The sequence below is a fragment of the Cavia porcellus genome, unplaced genomic scaffold, assembly GCF_034190915.1.
Source record: "Cavia porcellus strain 051 isolate PalLab524CR breed Dunkin Hartley unplaced genomic scaffold, mCavPor4.1 scaffold_25, whole genome shotgun sequence".
Taxonomy (NCBI): domain Eukaryota; kingdom Metazoa; phylum Chordata; class Mammalia; order Rodentia; family Caviidae; genus Cavia; species Cavia porcellus.
Genome location: NW_026947508.1, coordinates 44,240,767 through 44,260,878, shown reverse-complemented (window position 1 = coordinate 44,260,878; position 20,112 = coordinate 44,240,767). Strand labels below are relative to the sequence as shown.

The window sequence follows — 20,112 nt, the reverse complement described above, 5'->3', positions numbered from 1 at the left end:
ATTCACTGAACTGTTTCAGCCTGCTGAAGTCCTCTTTGTGAGAAGAAAAGTTGCCAATGCTCCCACCAGCTCACCAAGGCACTGTAGGTGGTAGAAGGGATGACTGATGGCCCTTGTTTTGCCAAGGCCTTTTGGGTGTGGGCGAGGGGCAGCCAACATTACAGTTGGCTTATGAAGTCTTTTCAGATGCGAGGAAATGGCAGTGAATGATCACCTTGGTTGATAAGTTCTTTCAGGTGCAATGGAAGCGTGGCTGAGTCTCCTCTCAGCTGCTGAGGTTGTCTGGTTATGAGTGAAGGGTGGCTGATGGTTCAGTCACCTGCTGAGGTCTTTCAGGTGCAGTAGAAGGGCAGCCATGTATCCTCAGCTGCTGCAGTCATCTGGGTGTGGGTGAAGGGCTGGTGTATAGATTTAATGCAATCCCAATCAAAATATCAGTAAAGTATCTTACAGCACTAGACAAAACAATCTTAAAATTCATCTGGAATCAGAAAAGACATAGAATAGCAAGAAAAGCTCTGTGCAACAAATACTAGTGAGGAACATTACAACCCATGACTTGAAATCATATTACAAAGCTACCATGTTGAAAACAGCATTTTAAGGGCTAAAAACCAGAGACACTGAGATACACATGCACACGTACAGATACATAGACGCACACAGACATACACATACCCATACCTGAGCACAGTGGAACAGATTAGAAGATGCAAAAATAACTCCCAAAACACTTAACATTTTCATCTTTGACAAAGGGTCCAACCACCTTCACTGGAAGAAAGATGACATATTTAATAAATGGTGCTGAAAAGACTGACTTCCCACATGGCAAAGACTAACTGTAGACTTATTCTCTCACTATGTGCTCAACTGTCTTAAAGATTAAGACAGAAACAGTCTGCTGGAAGATAGAATAGATGGAAGTCTTGAACATCGAACCTGGAAACTCAGCTGGCAGCTGGGGTGACTCTGCTCCCCATCCAGAGCCTGGGAGACTATTTAAGATCATTGTTCCCAGAGCTGAAGGGCCTACCCAGAGCCCAGCCACACTAGGCTGCACTTGCCTGGCAGGTTTCAGGCCTGCCCAGGACACATCCAGGGACCTTCTTTGGAATTGGGAACCCAGAAACTCAGCTGTTTACAGGTGAGTCCATGTGCCATCATGAACACAGGACATTGTGTTAAGATCATTGCTCCCAGAGCTCAAGGACCCGTCCAGAGCCCAGCCATACTAGACTAGCCTTGGGAGGTTTTGCAGCCTGAGTAGATTACCCTCAGTGACCTTCTTCAATTACTGGAGTTGAGAGCAGGTAAAGTGAGTTCCAGGGCATTGATCTTTGCCCAGGGAGAACTTTAGTCTGTCATCCACAGTGGGTAGGTGCCTGAGCAGCTACCTGGAACACTGAAGGTAGCATGGGAGGGCCTGAGCATTTGACTGGACCATGCTAAGCAACCTCAATTCAGTCCCAGGAGCCCAGGGCATAGGAGATGATTCCTAACACATCCAGGGGAAGCCCTAGAAAAACACTTGAAACGTAGAAATATAGGAAAATGACAAAACGAAAGATCAAAATGCAATCTCTAACCTCCAGCCCATTCCACGAAAGCCTAGGAGCCATGTACACAGAAGAAAATACATGCCATACACCTGAAATACTTGTAATAATAGCAAATGAAATAAAGAAGCAACTCCAGGAAGCTTTAAAGTAATTCAAACTAGAAATAATCTCCCAGGTAAAAGAAGAAATGATAAAAGTAATGAAAGTGATGAACACATCTAAAGAAGACACAGTTAAAAAATTAGAGGAACAAAATAAAAAGATAGAATCCCTGGATGAATAGTTTAAGAAACAAACAGAATACATGAACCAGATTCAAAGAGATATACAGGAAATCAAAAATTTCATTGAAAGTTGGCAAAACTACCTGAATGAAAGTGAAGACAGAATTTCAGATCGCGAAGACAAGATTGCAGTTAATGGACAGGAAAGGAAAGATCTTTTAAAAACAACAAGGAATCAGGAAATAACAATTCAACAGCTGTAAGCTGATGCAAAGAAAAACAAATTAATATGGATAAATGAAAAAGAAGGGAAAAATGGAAATGATATCAAAAGGCTATTCAGAGAAGTCATAGCTGAAAATTTTGCCAACATGGGAATGGAAACTGACATTAGGATTAGTGAAGCATATAGAACTCCAAATAGCCATAACCAGAAAAAACTACACCCAGACATATAATAATCACCATCCCAGAAATCCAACATAAGAATAGAATACTATACCCTCAAACTTGATACTCTCATACAGAATGGAACAGAGTCTAATCAGTCAAAACAAGATCGTGGGAGTATAGGCAACTACTTTGAAGGCAATAAGATTCACTAAGATGCCCGTTCTGGTTTGACTATTGTCTCCTTTGGAAGTCCTGTAATGTTTACAATGCCGAACTTTTATTGGTCTTGTTCTCTACTGTTTTATCCAACTTTATAATATCTAATGAGATAGACAATTCTTTTTAAGGAAACAAGAGACAACATTGATAACCATTGTTGATAACCTTATACTCTGTTCTACATCATGTGCTATGTCTATCCTTGGTTTTGACTGACAGCTTTGTTTTGCCATATTTGACTTTATTCTCTCCCCCCCCCCCCAAAAAGTAATAAGAACTAAGGAGTAATAAAATCCAAAATGTGTAAATTTTGTTGTAAAAAAGAGAGGGGAAAAAAAGAGCTCTAACGGATATAACAGCAAGTGTGTTTGGGGGTGTTAAATGGCTGACTATATTAATGTTTTTGGATCATTGAACGCAGCTGTTTGCAGTCTCTCTGTTTGAATGTCCACTTTGTATTCTTTGATATTGTGATTTGAGCAACTATTTCCAAGATGATAATATGTAATCTATTAACAGGTGACTTCTTACTGTTATGTTTTTTTTTGTAGTTCTATATTACGTGTACCCTTACACCGCTTTGTTTTGTTTTGTGTTTTTCTTTTTTTCCTCTTAAATAAAATTAAAAAAAGAATAGAATACTAAAAGCTGTCAGAGAGAAGATAGAGTACCTATAAAGGAAAGACTATCAGAATCATAGCAGATTTCTCAACACAAACAATGAAGTCAAGAAGACAATGGAGTGAAGTATTTCAGATCCTAAAGGAAAATGATTTTCAACCTAGACTGATGTACCCTGAAAAACTGTTCTTCAAATAAGATACTTCCATGACAAAGAACAGCTGAAGAATTTCATGAACACCAAGCCAACCCTGCAAAGAATATTGAAAGACACTCTAGATACACATAGGAAAAAACCAATAAGCAAGGTAGACAACTAAACAGATTGGAAAGATAAAGATGCAACAGAAGAATGATAATATGTCAACAGTAAGCCAATATATAACAGTTATAACCATCAATGTAAATGGCCTCAATTCCCTAATTAAAAGAAACAGACTGGCAGAATGGATAAAGAAACAACATCCAATCATATGCTGTCTACAAGAAACCCATCTAACCCAAAAGGAAACTCACAGACTGAAAGTCAAAGGATGGAAAACAACATGCAACAGGAACTGAAAAAAAAGCGGGGTAGCTATTTTGTTTGCAGATAATGTGAACTTCAAACCAAGAATGATACTAAGAGATAAAGAAGGTCACTACATACTGGTTAGGGGAAAACTTAAAGAGGAAGAGATAACTATCTTAAATATATATGCACCAAATTCCAGAGCACCCAGCTATAAAGCAAGTATTAATACAAATGAAAAATCAAATTATCAATAACACATAACAGGAGGCCTTAACACACCAGTGACACCAACTGACAGATCAACGAGACAGAAAATCAGCAAAGAAATAACAGCAATGAATCACACCTGTGAACAAATGAGAGTGTTCCATTCAACAACATCAGAATATACATTCTTCTCAGCATCACATGGGATATTCTCTAAAATAGACCATATAATAGCTCACAGAACATATTTAAATCAAAGCAAAAGAATTGAAATTATCCCATGCATGTTATGAGATCATAGTGCCATGAAACTAGAAATTAATGATAAAAGAAACTGCAAAACTCCCACAAACACATGGAAATTGAATAATACACTCAAGCAATCAGTGGGTCACAGAGGAAATTAGAGAAGAAGTTAAACAATACCTGCAAGTAAACGAAAATACAAATACAACTTACCAGAATCTGTGGGATGCAATGAAAGAAGTCCTCAGAGCAAAATTTATTGCACTGAGTTCCCACATCAGGAAAACAGAACGAATACAAATAAACAACCTGTTGTTGCACCTCAAATATCTAGAAAAAGAAGGTCAAGTCAAGCCCAAAGCCAAAAGAAGGGAGGAAATTATAAAAATTAGAGCAGAAATTAATACAATAGAGACTAAGAAAACAACCCAAAAAATCAATGAATCAAAGAGTTGTTTCTTTGAAAGAATAAATAAAATTGATAAGCCCCTAGCTAACCTTATTAAAAAGAGGAAAGAAACAGCTCAAATTCATGTAATTAGGAATGAAAAAGGTAAAATCACGACAGACTCTGTGGAAATACAGAAGATCATCAAAACCTATTTCAAAAACCTCTACTGTCATAGGTTCAATAACACAGAAGAAATGGACAGATTCATAGAAACATATGAAGTACCAAAGCTGGGTCAAGAAGATGTAAAACTGCTGAACAACCCAATTTCTTCTATTAATGAAATTGAAAATGTAATTAAGTCCTTACCTACAAAGAAGAGCCCAGATGGATTCACTGCGGAATTCAATAAGAAATACAAAGAAGACTTACCTGCCTACACTCCTCAAAATTTTCAATGAAATCAAAAGGGAAGCAATTCTTCCTAAGTCATTCCTGGAAGCACATATTACTCTATTACCAAAACCTGAGAAAGACTGGACTAAAAAAGAGAACTACAGGAAAATCTCCATAATGAGCACAGATGCAAAAATCCTCAAAAAAATATTGGCAAACAGGATGCAGCAAATCATCAAGAAGATTATACACCACGACCAAGTGTGATTCATCCAAGGCATGCAGGGATGGTTCAACATACTTAAGTCAGTAAATGTAATCCACCATATCCACATGATCATCTCTATAGATGCAGAAAAAGTTTTTGATAAGGTCCAACACTCATTCATGATAAAAACCTTACAGAAAATTGGAATAGATGATCTTTACCTCAATATGATAAATGCCATCTATGACAAACCAACAGGCAGAATCATATTAAATGGCCAAAAACTGAAGGTTTTTACCTTAAAATCAGGCACAAGACAAGGATGTCCCTTATCACCGCTCCTACTTAACATAGTACTGGAAATATTAGCAAGAGCAATAAGACAAGAGAGAGAAATAAAAGGGGTAAAGATAGGAAAGGAATAAGTTAAATTATCATTATTTGCAGATGACATGATATTCTACATAGAAGACCCTCAAAACTCCATTGAAAGACTCCTAGGTATAATAAATAAATTCAGCAATGTAGCTAGATACAAAGTCAATACTCAAAAATCAATAGCATTTCTATACACTAACAACAAAATCACTGAGAAAGAAATAAAAGAAGCTATACCCTTCACACTAACATCCAAAAATGAAATACTTAGGAATAATCTCACAAAAGTAGTAAATCTATACAGGGAAAATTATAATACCCTGAAAAAAGAAATTAAAGAGGATCTCAGAAAATGGACATCCTTTGCTCATGGATAGGAAAAATAAATATTGTAAAAATGGCTATCCTCCCAAAACTGTTATACAGATTCAATGCAATCCCAATGAAAATACCATCAACATGCCTTATAGACCTAGAGAAATGAATCCTAAAATTCATCTGGAACCAGAAGAGACCTAGAATAGCAAAAGCAATTCTAAGCAGCAAAGGCAAGGCAGGAGGCATCACAATCCCTGACTTGAAGTTATACTACAAAGCAAGTGTAATAAAATCAACATGATACAGGAATGAAAACAGAGCCAAAGATTAATGGAATAGATCAGAGGATAAAACCACAACTACCAACACAGTCAACCACCTTATCTTTGATAAAGGGTCCAGACATGTTCACTGGAAGAATGACAGTCTCTTTAATAAATGGTGCTGGAAAAACTGTCTCTCCACATGCTGAAAACTAAAACTAGACCCATGCCTATTACCATATACTAAACTAAAATCTAAATAGATCAAATATCTAAATATTAAAACAGAAACACTAAATCTTTTGGAAGACAAATTAGGTAAAAATGTTGAAGACATAAGGGTTGGTAAAGAGTTCATGAACAGGAATCAAATCACATGGGAAATACTTCCCAGAATCAATAGCTGGGATTACGTCTTATTAAAAGTTTCTGCATGTCACAAGAAATCTCCAGCATAGTGAAAAGAAAACCCACAAACGGGGAAAAAAATCTTAGTGAACTGTCCCTCAGACAAAGGACTTCTGTCTAAAACATATAAAGAATTAAAAAAAAATCAGACTCCAGAAATTCAAAAACCCAATCCAAAAATGGGCATCTGAGATGAATACACAGTTCTCAGATGAAGAAATACAAATGGCAAATAAATACATGAAAAAATATTCATCATCATTAGTCATTAGATAAATGCAAATTAAAACCACACTGAGATTCCATTTCATGCCTGAAAGAATGGCCAGGATCAAGAAAACTACCAACAACAAATGCTGGAGAGGCTGTGGGGGAAAAGGAACTCTCCTGCACTATTGGTGGGAGTGTAGACTGCTGCAGCCACTGTGGAGATCAGTCTGGAGATTTCTCAGAAATCTGGTATTGGAAGTCCCATTTGTTCTAGCTATTCCACTTCTAGGCATATTCCCAGAAGAACTGAAAACATCATACCACAGTGATATGTGTACACCCATGTTTATAGCAGCACAATTTATAATTGCCAGATCTTAGAAACAATCTAAGCGTCCATCAACTGAGAAATGGATAAAAAAGCTGTGGTAATATTATACAATGGAGTACTACTCAGCTATAAAGAATGATCACATTGAGATATTTATAAATAAATGGACACAACTTGAGACCATACTCATTAGCGAAATAAATCAAACTCACATATATAAATACTGAATAGTCTCCCTACTGTAAGAAGTGGTGAGAGTACATAAGAGTTCATAGTAGTCATGATTCCCCATTACATTGCTCTGAAGCCTTATAATGTCTGCATTCATTAGTTGGAATTGTTTTATCCTAGTTTGTTGGATTTTATTATCTGTGATAGTATAAACAATTATTTTAAAGAAAATAATACATTAGAATAGCCAGAGCTGATTTAATATCATCTTACTCTGAAGTCCTACTATACTTTTTTGTTTCTGTTACTTTTGGTTCTATCCTGTTATATCTTATTGGATATTATTTTGTGTGATAATATAAATAAATTTTCTATGGAAAATGAGATAATAGAGCAGCCATTGCTCATTCTTTGCTATTTGGTTCTTAAAGCTCTGTAGTGCTTTCATTCTTGTGAATGGTTTTATACTGTTCTGTTGTGCTTGATACTATTGTGTATGAAGCTATGCTCAACTATTTCAAAGAAAGACACTGTAGTTACTGTTAATATGGGTTGTCTTGTGGTAAAATGATGTGTTACTTGCATTGTTCTGATCTGATCTGCTTTGGTATGTCCTCTTTTGTCTTAATCTCTTTAAAATTTAACAAATAATAGAACTATACTAGTAATAAAACCCAAATGTGTAATTGATATTGTAAAATGAGAGGAAAAGAAAGTGCTATAAAGCATATAACTACATGTATATTTAAGTGTGTAAGATAGATAACTATATTACTAAGTTTTTGTTGGATCATTTAACAGAACTGTTTGCACTCTCACTGTCTGAATGTCCACTTTGTCCACTTTTTAAAATTTTGTAACTTGAACAACTATTTCTAAGATGACAATATGTAATCTATTAACTAGTGATTTCTTACTGTTTATTTTTTGAAATTCTGTATTACTTGTGCCCTTTTTCTGTTTGTTTTTTTCTCTTTAAATAAAATTTAAAAAAAGAAGTCTTGAACATATGTGTGAGAAAAAATTTTATGAACAACACCTGATTGAAATGCAAATATCATAAAGAATCAATTTGATGGGCCCATTCTCTCAGGGCCTATAATATCCTTGTATAGTTGGGTCCCATTTAATTGCTCCAGAGTTGAGACTTCTGTTGAATATTGTGTCATGTGTTTCTTTGAATTTCCTTTTTCTTTCTTTTCTTTCCTTTTGTTGATTTTTTCATTTTGTCTAATATCTTTCTCGTTTCCTGAATCTCTTTCTTTCTTTCCATCCTCAGAAAGTCCCCCTTTCCTTTGTTTTTTTTTTTTTTTTTTGAACCAGGATCTCACTATGTAGTACGTGTTGACCTAAAGTCCTGGTGATCATTCTTTTTTTTTTTTTCCCTCTCATGGTGATCCTTCTACCTCAGCTTCTCGAATCCTCAGATCAGAGATGTTCATTATAACACCCTTCTAGTTTCCACTTTCTCTCAATCTTTTTCACTGTAAGATTCCAGCCTAATCTGACATTCTCCTTTGCTTTCCCAATATTGCTAATGTTAAGTAGTTCTATTAAGTACTGAAATAGAAGTGTTGAATATGGACTTCTATATTTTTTATTATTTCTATAATATTTCTGTTCTATAATATTATGTTTTTGAATCATGGTGTTTGATGTTATACACCCAGGAATGTAATAGGCTAGTTTGATGTTTCTGAAAGATAATACATGGCTCCAAAAACTTTAAAGTATAGAAGTTTATTTTTCCTTCCACTTTTAGAAGTTCAGTCCAATTTTATCTTGGACTTAGATATTAAAAAAAACTCATCAGTGGACTAATTTACTGATGACTACAATGTCTGCACATTTCAATACCTTTCACATGTTCCACCTGTAAAAATGAGATTTGAGGGAGCACAGATTGAAACCATAATGTTTTGCCCCTCCAAAAGGCTCATGTTTATCTATTTATGCAAAGTGGATTTATTCTATCTTAAAGACTTGTGAAATTCATAATACTTTCAGCATTGCTTAAAAGGCTAAATCCAAAGTCTCCTGTGAGACTCAAGGCAAATTTTTAGCTGAGAACCTGTATTTTTTTAAAAAGCATTACTTCAAACATACAGTGGTACACGATAAAGATTCCCATTATATAAGGGGAGGGGAATGAAGGAATAGATAGCATTCGCACCAAACCAAGCCTAAAAACCAGCAGTGCAAATAAATTCATTAACTGCATTAACCACAAACCCTAGGGCAAGCTGTGGTGAAACTGTGAGCTCCAAAGAACGTGGGCAGTCCTACCTCTTGAAGTTGCAGCTCTGCCAGCGTTTATGTTGGACAAGTGCAGCTCATTGTCTGCAGTTTTCCTCAGTAGATGTTTAAATTTCCAGGCCTTCTCAACTTCTTGGAGTCTTCACTTTACCTTCAACCTTATGCTTATAACTATATGTATTACACTTTCGGAGATATACTGTCTGGTCTCCTACGTCTTCTCAAATTTTATTGTAATATTTTGTGACCTTGAAACTCTTACATTCCGTATAAAACAGCAGGATGTGGATAATACCAAAGTCTGCCACCAGCTCTAGCAGTAGCCTGTCCCCTCTCTCCCATCATGACTGTCATAGCTTTTGAGTGGATAGGTAAGCTTTGTAAAATACTTGACTAGCTGGTTCTAAATGAACAAGGGTCCCTGAGGCTTCATTCTGAAAGCATACCTTCCTCAAGTCTGTGTGTGTGTGTGTGTGCGTGCATGCGTGTGTGTGTGTGTGTGTGTGTGTGTGTGTGTGTGTGTAGGAGCAGCTGGAGGGGTTACAGTTTGTGTGTGTGTGTGTGTGTGTGTGGCCAAGCTTCACCACTTTTGACTGTATTGTGTGTTCTTGGTTTTCACTGTTTATCTGTCTAAAAGCAACCTGTAGTACTTATGCTACAGACTGAAAGAACATTTGGCTGCATTGAAATTTCCTCCACTAAGTGAATTGTGTTCTACCTTTAATTTCATTCTTCTGCCAAGTCTCGGTACATAGATGAAATGTTTACAAATTCTGCCAAAACATAACACACATTTTCTGATCTAACTGCCAATGGAGTGGTTGTTTTCAAGGGAACCTTTCTGAAATTGGTCTTAACTCTTTGCTTTCGTATCATAATTCTGGTCTTCTGAGCTCTGAGAAGAACTGCACAGTTAGCAGTGCTTGCAACATTTTAGGATTTTTTTTTAGCCTGAATTTTCAAACTTTAAAGTCCTTCCTTCACACCAGTTCCAAAAATTTTGATACCACATTGTCATGTACATTCATGCCAGTGACTCCACACTGGTATCAACTTTTTGTATTTGTCTTTTAAAAAAAAATCATGATCCAATCCCTTTTAAAAGTGCAACCTCTGGATACAAGATCAACACAGACACATGGAAAAAAACGTAAGTATGTGTATATGTATATGTATATGAATAATGAATGACATAGAAGGAAATTAGAAAAACAATACTATTCACAATCGCTTAAAAAAACTATGAATTAACCTAACCAAGGAAATGAATAAACTCTAAAAATAAACCACAATACTCTAAAAAAGAAGATTGAAGAGGACATCTGAAAATGGAAAGATAGTTATACTTCAAAAATTGTTTTACAGTTTTAATGTCCCAATCAAAATACCAAAACATTCTTTAGAAATCTAAAGAAAACAGTCTTAAAATTTATATGCAGCCAGAAGAGATCCAGAATAGCAAAAACAATTTTGGGCAATAACAGCAAACCTGGTGGCATAGCAAAACCAGATTTCAAGCTGTATTACAAAGCAGTAGTGATAAAAATGGCATGACACTGGAACAAAAATAGATGCGTAGATCAGTAGAATGGAATTGAGGATACAGATGCATCCCTAGTTATATTCAAGTGTTAAATCTTTGACCAAGAGTCCTAAAACATATGTTGCAAGAAACACAGCCTATTCAACAAGTGGTGTTGGGGAAACTGGTTATCTGTTTGTAGAAGAATAAAACTGGACTTCTACCTCTCATCATATACTACATTAAAATAAAAATGGATCAAAAATATAAACATGAAAATGAAAACATTAAACCTTCTGGAAGACAAAATAGGTAAAATCCTCAAAGAGTATTTTTGTGTAGGATATGTTGTCTTAAGTAAAACCTCACTCACACAAGAAATAGCAGCATGAATCAAATAATGGGATTATATCAGAATAAAAACCTTATGAATAGCAAACCTTATGAAGAGCCTACAGGATGGGAAAAATGTTTTGCCATTTTTCAGTCAGAAAAAAGTACTAATATCTAGAATATAAAAAAGATCATAAAAATAAACCACCTAAAATGAAAGACTCATGGAACAAAATGGCTAGATAAATAAACAAATACTTTACAGAAAAATAAATACAAAAGGTCAACAAATAGATGAAAAATATGTTCAACACCTCTGTCCATTAATTAAAACAATGCTAAGATTCCATCTTACTTTAGAAAGAATAGCAATCATTAGGAAATCAAACAAAAACAAGTGGCACCATGGCCCTGGTGAGAAAGGAACCCTTCTGTGTTGTTGGTGTGGATGCCAATTTGTAAAACTATTATGAAAATCAGTATGTGTATGTCTCAAAGAATTGAAATTAGAGATTTCCACCTTCTAAGTATCTTCCACAAAGAGTTTTAAGTCATCATACTACGGTGATAGTTATGTACCAGTGTTTATAGCCACACAGTTTATGCTAACCATCCTGGAATTATTCTGTATACCCACCAACATATGATTAGATAAACAAAATGTGATATCTATATATAATGGAATACTAGTTGGCTCTAAAAAATAACAGACTTGAGGCACTTGTAGGAAAATGCATGTACCTAGAAAATATAATGTTGAGTGAAATAAGATACATGAGCTTAAATATATAGTATCTCTTAATTGACTGAAAATACAAATAAAATGGTAAAGGATGGAGAGAAAGGAACAAGGAGACAGATCTTGTTCAACAGGGAAGTAGTTTAAGGCAACAAGGAGAGGAGTGAGAGAAAGGATGTGAGGAATAAAGATGTGTCTTCCAGTAGATCATAGTAAATCCAATCAATGTAAAGATGCCATAGCAACAGCTAAGGCAAATAATATCAATACATATGAAAATGTCAATAAAGGAACAAGAGGAGATGGTGGGGTGTAGGGAGGGGAGAAGAAATCTAAACTATACATTTAGAAAAAAAAGGTAGACTGTAATATGTACATGTATCCACTCTCAAGAATGATTATGAATTCCATAAATTGCAAATGTGTACTAATAAAATAATATAAAATTGTGTAAGCACTATCTTTAAATGTGAGATTTTTGGAGAACATTTTCCATCATAAGAATGACAAGGTTTATTAATTTTAGTGTAGTGAGTCATTTAATCTCTTTTTTTAAATGCTAGGATTGTTTCTTATATAAAGTTTATTTTATTTTACTTTATTGTACTTAGATCTGTAACTGGAAATCTTTTATTAATTTTGGGACATTCTTAGATTTTACGTCTTCAAATAGTTCTTCTGCCCTAACATTTTTCTCATGTCTTCTCTATAACTTTTGTTTCCCATGTTCTCTCTTTTTTCTTTTCCTGTTTAAATTTCTGTTTTTTCTTTTGCTTAGGTTATTTTTTATTGATCTAGGTTTCACAAATTCATTGTTCAACTGTGTTGTCTAATGATGGGTGTATGGAAAATATTCTTTTATCTGTTATTGTGTTTTTAATTTTATAATTTATTTTGATTTATTATCCTGGTATTTTTCTATGTGTTGAAATTTCTCATGCATTTTATTCATGCATTTTGTTTTACTTTCTTCTAGAACCTTCAACAGATTAATATTACTTTTAACAGTTCATTGTGTGATGTTTCTAGTATATGGTTTTTTTTTTTTTGCTTTAGCTCTTAGTTTTTCTTTCTAGATACAGATTTTAAAAGTTTTATAATGTATAATTTATGATTAAATGTTGGATATGTAATGTTTGTCAAAGGAGATGGACACTGTTCTTTACTAAGCCATTTTACATGGAGATATGTGTCAACCTAGTCAGGAGTTCGGCCTTTGAGTTTTATTTCTTTTGTGGTTACTTACTGTTTGCCTCTGACTTTAACTTTTTCTAGTGTTACCTTAGTTTTCCACAATGTTCTGCTGTACTCTGAATTCCTGCCCATTCCTGGGTAACTGTGCTAAAGGTTGTTCTCTCCATGCTTCTGTTCTTACCTAGAGACAGATTATTATTGCTTATTATTCAGTGCTTAATAGTTTGGCATGTAGAGAGCAAGACTGTTTTCTGTTATACTGGCTTAGCCTCAGGCTATCTGTGCACTAGTTTGGGGGTGGAGTTTTCTCAGTACCCCCTTTCCTGTTGCATGAAACTGTCTTGAATCTGATAGGTCTTGTGTGAAACAGTGTGCTGCTCCTGAGAAGAACTATATGAAAAATGTTAATAAAAATATTGACCATATGACTATTTCATATGTATCTTCAAATTGTAAGAACTGCTTCTTTTATTGTTGTTCTTCATGAAATGTCTCATTTTTGCACTAAGATGATACAGTTGGTTTTACAGTTTTGTCTTTTTTTACTTGTAGCATAAAGCTTTCTTTGTTGCAAGATACAAGGAGTTTGGTGGAGTTTCATGTCTTTTGTATAACAGAAGCTAGTATTTTTATCGAGATATATTCCCCTGTCTAGTTTCCTGTCTAGTTTTTTGATCTCTAACTTTCACTTGAATACCTGTAGAGAGCTGTATAGAAAAATCTGTAAGTGGGTGTAAATTCCTTAGATACGTGTGGCTCCCAGTTTTTCTGTGATACAATCATCAGTACTCAATACATGTTCACCAAACTGTATTCCTTAGTCCCTTTTAATTTATATTTTTAATTTTTAAAATGTTGAGATAAGGCTTCACTGGATCTTTAAGTTTCCCAGTCTGTGCTTGAAATTGCAGTCCTCTTGTCTGGACCTGGCACAGTGCTGGGATTATAGTGCTACATCCCAGCACTCAGCTCATATTTCTTATACTTGACTGATAATTAAAAATACCCTTAATTTTTTACCAAGTTTTTCTTCTTTGTGTTCTTTGTCCTGGAACAGTCAGTGTTTGCTTTCTCTGTTTGTGGTGGAGGCTTACAGTGATTTAATGTCAAATTATTTAATTGCTTTCTTATCTTAATTCTTTGATGGGTTTCAGAAAGTTACAATTTTATAAACGGGATATTTCTTGTTAGAAGTAATATTCTTTCTACTTTCCTGCATCTTAAGTGGAAGTAAAACCATCAAACCTTTAAAAAATTAAGTTTTTCTTAGAAAATCGAGGTTTTATCCTAATTTAACAAATTGTTTCTGAAGATGAAACATTTTGAAGTCATGCTGTTTATTGGACAGTTGCTTTGTTGTAGCTAAACAATTGAATATGTACTTGTGAAAAATTACATACTTATTAGATGGTTATTAGATAGTTGGTGCAACTTAATGCGTATCATTTGGCTTTCAGTAATGATTGTAGCTGTTTGAATATTTAGTTACTTTAAATCACCAACAGACTACAGAGACAACCCAGAGTGGGAAAAAAATTTAGCCAGGTGTCCCTCAGACAAAGGAGTTCTACATAAAACATAGAAAAACTGAATTCTTTCTGAATTTAAAAACCTAATCCAAAAATGGCATCTGAGATGAGTACACACTTTTAAGATGATGAAATACAAATTTCAAATAAATATGTGAAAGATGTTCAACATTATTGGTCATTTGACAGATACAAATTAAAACAATGATGAGTTTTCATCTCACTTCCAAAAGAATGGCTATCATCAAGAAATAAAACGATTACAAATGTTAGCAGGCTGTGGGGAAAAAGGAACCTTTCTCCACCAATGGTGGCATCATAGAGTGATGAAGCCATTATGGAATTCAATGTAGAGATTCTTCAAAATGCAAGGATTGGAGTCATTTAACCTAGTTTATCCCCATGTGAGTATCTTTCCAGAAGAATTGAAAACATTGCACCACAGTGATACATGTGCACCCACGTTTATAGTAGCACAATTTGTAATGCCTGAATCTTGAAAACAACCCAAATGTCCATTAACTAAGTAATGATTAAAACAAGCTGTGGGTTTTTAATACAATAGAGTACTACTGTGCCCTAAAGGTGGATACATTTCAGCCATTTCTGGGTAAATGAATGCATCATAGGACCAACTATTAAGTGAAATAAATCAGACACAGATACAAATATCACAGTGTCTCCCTGGTGTCAGAAACTGAAAATGTAAATTAGAACCAAAATGTACAATAGATATTGTGAAATAGGAAGAAATTTTTCAAAAGAAAAGAGAAACTAGAGAGGAGAAAGTGAGAAAAAAGGAAAAAACCTATAAAAGAAGGATAAAATGGAAATAATGCTTTGTACATAAGGAGGGGAAGAGGGGTTGAAAAGGGATTGGGAAAAAAGAGGAATCAAGATTTATCATGTATCGGGGCTGGGGATTTAGCTCAGCGGCATAAGCGCCTGCCTTGCAAGCAGGCAGTCGTGAGTTTGATCCCTGGTACCGGTAAAAGCGAAAAAGACAAAAAAAAAAAAAAGATTTATCATGTATCGTATAATATTATTGGTTACAAAATCCCTATAATGAAAATGATCATTATGTATATCTAAATTGTACCAATAAACAATAAAAATAGAATTATTTTACCACAACTTGCATTCTGGGGTTGTTTTTCTCTTTTTATGAATGAGAGGAGTTTGAAGAGTTTCAGTTAAATTCATTATATTGGCTCACAGAGAAGTTGTTTGAATTACAGGTGATGTCTCAGCCCATATCTGATTTCAAAATGTATCCTTTTTCTGTTATACTGCAATATGTAGTTTTTTTTTGCCTGGATATTTTTGCTTATTCAACACATGATAAGAATGAGAAATCAGTGTTCTAAATTGTATTCGCCTTCTCCTGCTAAGTTTACTCTGATTTCTGTTTAATACGTCTTTTTTTAAATAGGCAACAATACGGGAAATGATGATGTTATTGGAGGAAATGTCAGCAAATATATGGTGCTTCCAACTGGATATTGTGGACAGCCCAAGAAAGGACATCTTATTTTTGATGCTTGCTTTGAAAGTGGTAAGTGCATTATCTGGGAAGGCTTTTTTTCAGAATCCAGTATTACTTGACAGTTCTGAGTAATTTAGTCTAATTAATATTTAAACATAAAGGAACAAGTTGAGAAAAGTTTGTTCTAAAGGCATTAAGTACAAAATATAGATTTTATTGCTTTAAATGATTGAAAATATAATTCATGATATTCTTTTGTGATAAAAGTGTAATAATTTCATGATATAAATTGTTTTTCAATGAACACTGTGCACCTGACTTTGTATGACATGCTTATAAAACTAGTGTATAGGAAAACCCAAATTTCTCTATTCAAAAAATGTATAGAGAAGGGGTTCAATTGAATACAAAAAATCAAAAGTAATCTTGCCTCATAATTGATACATACTATGGATATTCTGAAGGGGGAAATGAAGATTGGATTGTTTGTCCCCATCCAGTTTGAGTTTATTATTGCTAGCCTTTTTATGTTTGGGCAATCATCAGAATGTGTTGAGAATATTAATTTTGAGAAATGTAAACAGATGTTATTTTGTAAGTAATCATTAATAACATTTACTTTTGAAGGAAATCCATGTATATGTATGTGTTTGCATGTATATATAGATGTTTACATTTATGTGTGCCTGTGTGCATAGGTATCCTGGTGCAAGTTTTTATAAAATTCTCTGATCCCTAAACATGATTATTTATACTAAATAGTTGGAGAACTTTTTTCTAGTGTTTTTGTTCCTCATTGTTTTGGAATGCTGGGAATTGAACCCAGTACCATATCATGTTGAACATTAATTTACTACTAAACTGCATCCCCAGATTTTGTTAAGGCATTATGTTGCTCTGCAATTATGCCACCTTTTATTAATTTGCTATAGGAGGTCCAAAAAGGTACTGCAATGTGTGTGGATTAAACAATGGGTATTTATTATTTCATAGAGATCAAAGTATTAGAGGGAATGGTTCCTTCTAAGTGTTGTGTTGAAGAATCTGTCCCATTTTTCTTCCTTATCTTCTTATGGATTATCTTCTGTTAAGCAGTATTGGGTATTCTTTGATTAGTAGTAACATTCCCCTGATCTCGGCCTTTATGTTCATATGGTATTCTCTCTGTGTGTATCCAAATAGCTTTTTTTATAGATAGGTCAGTTACACTGGTTTATGATCTGCTGTAATTTTTTACTTTAACTTGATTAAATCTGTAAAACAAGTAAAGTCACATTCTAAGGTTCTTGGGGTTATGATTTTAACAGGAATTTTGAGAGAATGCAATCAACCCATCACTCAGTATTGTAATGTTGTCTTTCTAGTAGACTTGATATTGTGCATGTAATTAGGACAAAGTCCTTAACTTCTTTGTCTCTTCCTCCTCCTCTTCTTCCCTTCTTCCTTTGTGGTGTCTTTTCTAGGATATACTTGGTGTCTAGAGAATATTTTTGATTCTTTTGACATCAGTTAAAGATTTAAAGGATGTTTAGAATAATACCTTTATGAGAGTAGGTATTGTGTTGAGGTATGTCTTAGTTACTTTTCTCTCCTTGCTGAGACAAAATACCCAACACCCAAAGTTAAAGAAGGAAAAGTTTATTGAGTTCACAGTTTGTGGAGGTTTTAGTCTATATTCATCTGGTTTCAAGGCAAGGTGGCATAGCATAGGGGCATCAGTTATAGGTGGCAGAAGACAGCAAAAAGCAACAAGAGCCAAAGTGGGGGAAGAAGCCTCTTTTCCCTCTTGAAGTGTAAGCAGAGTAGCCTCACCTTTCCTAACTGAGTATAGCATTCACATCATCAGAGTACCCTTCTCTTGCACATGCTCAAGATGCTTATGAAGTGAGGACCCTGGATTCTTGTTAAGTTGCTTGTTTAGATTGTAAACTTCTCAAGTTGACATAATTAAAAGTTAATTACAGTTTGAATTAATCTTCATTCCTTTCCTAGAACATGTTTTCCTTAATTGTATTCATCATTTTCCAGCCATTACCAAATTGCTCAGCATAAGAAATTACCCATTTGACCACATAACGAAGTTAACAATGTATATTTTTACCTACAGTATATAAACAATTGTTTATATTAAATATGTCTGTGATAATTTCTTGCAGACATATCATCATAGACAAACCCATAAGAGTTTTATCTTATTTATGTCTTTATCTCAGGGTATGATATTTAACTAAATGTTATTTGAATGGGGATCTCAAGAAGTGCAAGTGAGGTACTTTTATTTTTCTATCCTAGAAGAAAAGAAAATATAATAAGGAATGTGCTCATGAAAAGGCACAGTAATAGCTGAATGGAGCTTAGAGTTCTTAGGAGAAAGCTCATGCTATGAAATTCACACACAGCTTCTGTATCTCTGAAACTCATGCACAGATTCCATATCTCCTTTAACTTTACAGCAAATATCCTAACTTATGGTTTTGAATACCTAAAAACTCCATACAATGATAGATCCCTGAATCTTTGTAAAATTTATATACCAAAGTTAACTTCAAGTCAAAACTGACCAGATAAGTGAAAGAAGGTGAATGCATATTGGTTAAGGGAAAAATTCAGCAGAAAGAAATGATAATTGTAAATATATATGCACCAAGCATTAGGATATGCAACTTAAAGAAACAAAGACTACTCATCCTAAAAGGTCAAATAAACAGCAACCCAATTATATTGCAGAACCTCTATACAAAAAAATTTAAAAAGAAATAGAGTTAAACAAAACTTGAAACAAATTGACCTAATAGATTTCTGCCAAATGTTTCTATGTAACAACTCCTCAATACATATTCTTATCATAGGCACATAAATCTTTCTCCAAAATAGACCAAATATTAGTTCATAATCCATGTTTAAACAAATACAAAAATGGAAATTATCCCATCATATTGCAACAAAGCTAGAAATCATTTGAGAAGGAAACCACGTAAATTATGGGAACACATGGAGATTAAACAGTACATTCTTAAATAGTCAATGGATCATGAAAGAAATTAGACAGATTCCAGAATAAAACAATAATGCTATTGCTGCAACATACCAGACAGAACCTGTGGGACACAGTGAAAGCAGTCCTAAGAAGGATATTGATACTTGTGGAGGGCCATTTCAGAAAATCAGAGCATGCCCAAATAAATGAACTAATGATGTAACTCAAAGTGGAAGACATACCAGAGCAACTTAAATCCAAAGCTAGTGCAATGAAGGTCTATAAAGATCAAAACACAAAGTAATGAGTACGCACACACACACACACACACACACACTAATCTATGAATCAATATATACTTTTAGAAAGAATAAACAACTCAGACAAGCCCTACCAAAAAAAGGAAAGAAGAGACCTCCTTTCTTTGTAATTAAAATGTTAGATCACAAGCACTGTCACCATTCAGATTAGCAGCAATTGTTTTCAAACTTGTACAACATTAAACTGGAGAATCCAGAAGAGATGGATAGACTGCTAAATATGTATGAATTAACAGAACTTAACCAAGATGATAAAATACTCTGAATAATACAGTAACAGGCAATGAAATTAAGGAAATCAAGATAAACCTACTGAGAAAACACCAGGTCTCCATGGATTCACCTTTAAATTCTACAAGAACTTCAGGGACTATGTAATGCCAATCCTCCTTAGACTCTGTAATAAAATTGTAAAGGAAGAAGTACTCCTGAACTCTTTCCTGGAATCTAGCATTGCATTCCAAATCTGTTCAAGCACTTAACTTAAAAGAAAACTACAGATTAATCTCTTAAATGAATACAGACCCAAAAATCATCAACACAGACTGTTTAAAAGATTATAAATCATGACCAAGTAGGCTTCATCCCAGGGATGCAAGAATAGTTCAACATATGCAAATCATTAAATGTAATCACACAATCTTCTCAGTAGAAACAGTAAAAACTTTTGACAAAAACCCAACATTCAATCATTGT

The 20,112-nt window shown here is 34.3% G+C and overlaps 1 protein-coding gene across 5 annotated transcripts in view; it reads left to right on the top strand.

The window, feature by feature from the left end:
• Agbl4 (AGBL carboxypeptidase 4) overlaps positions 1-20,112 on the top strand; it is a 1,435,759-nt gene that overhangs the window by 98,794 nt on the left and 1,316,853 nt on the right. For 4 of the 5 annotated variants that reach the window (XM_063236476.1, XM_063236477.1, XM_063236474.1 and 1 more), the window contains exon 2: positions 16,066-16,188. The exons of the other annotated variant lie outside the window; for it this stretch is intronic. In XM_063236476.1, coding sequence (XP_063092546.1) covers positions 16,066-16,188 — 123 coding nt within the window. The remainder of the gene's footprint in view (positions 1-16,065; positions 16,189-20,112) is intronic. 5 annotated transcript variants of the gene reach the window in all.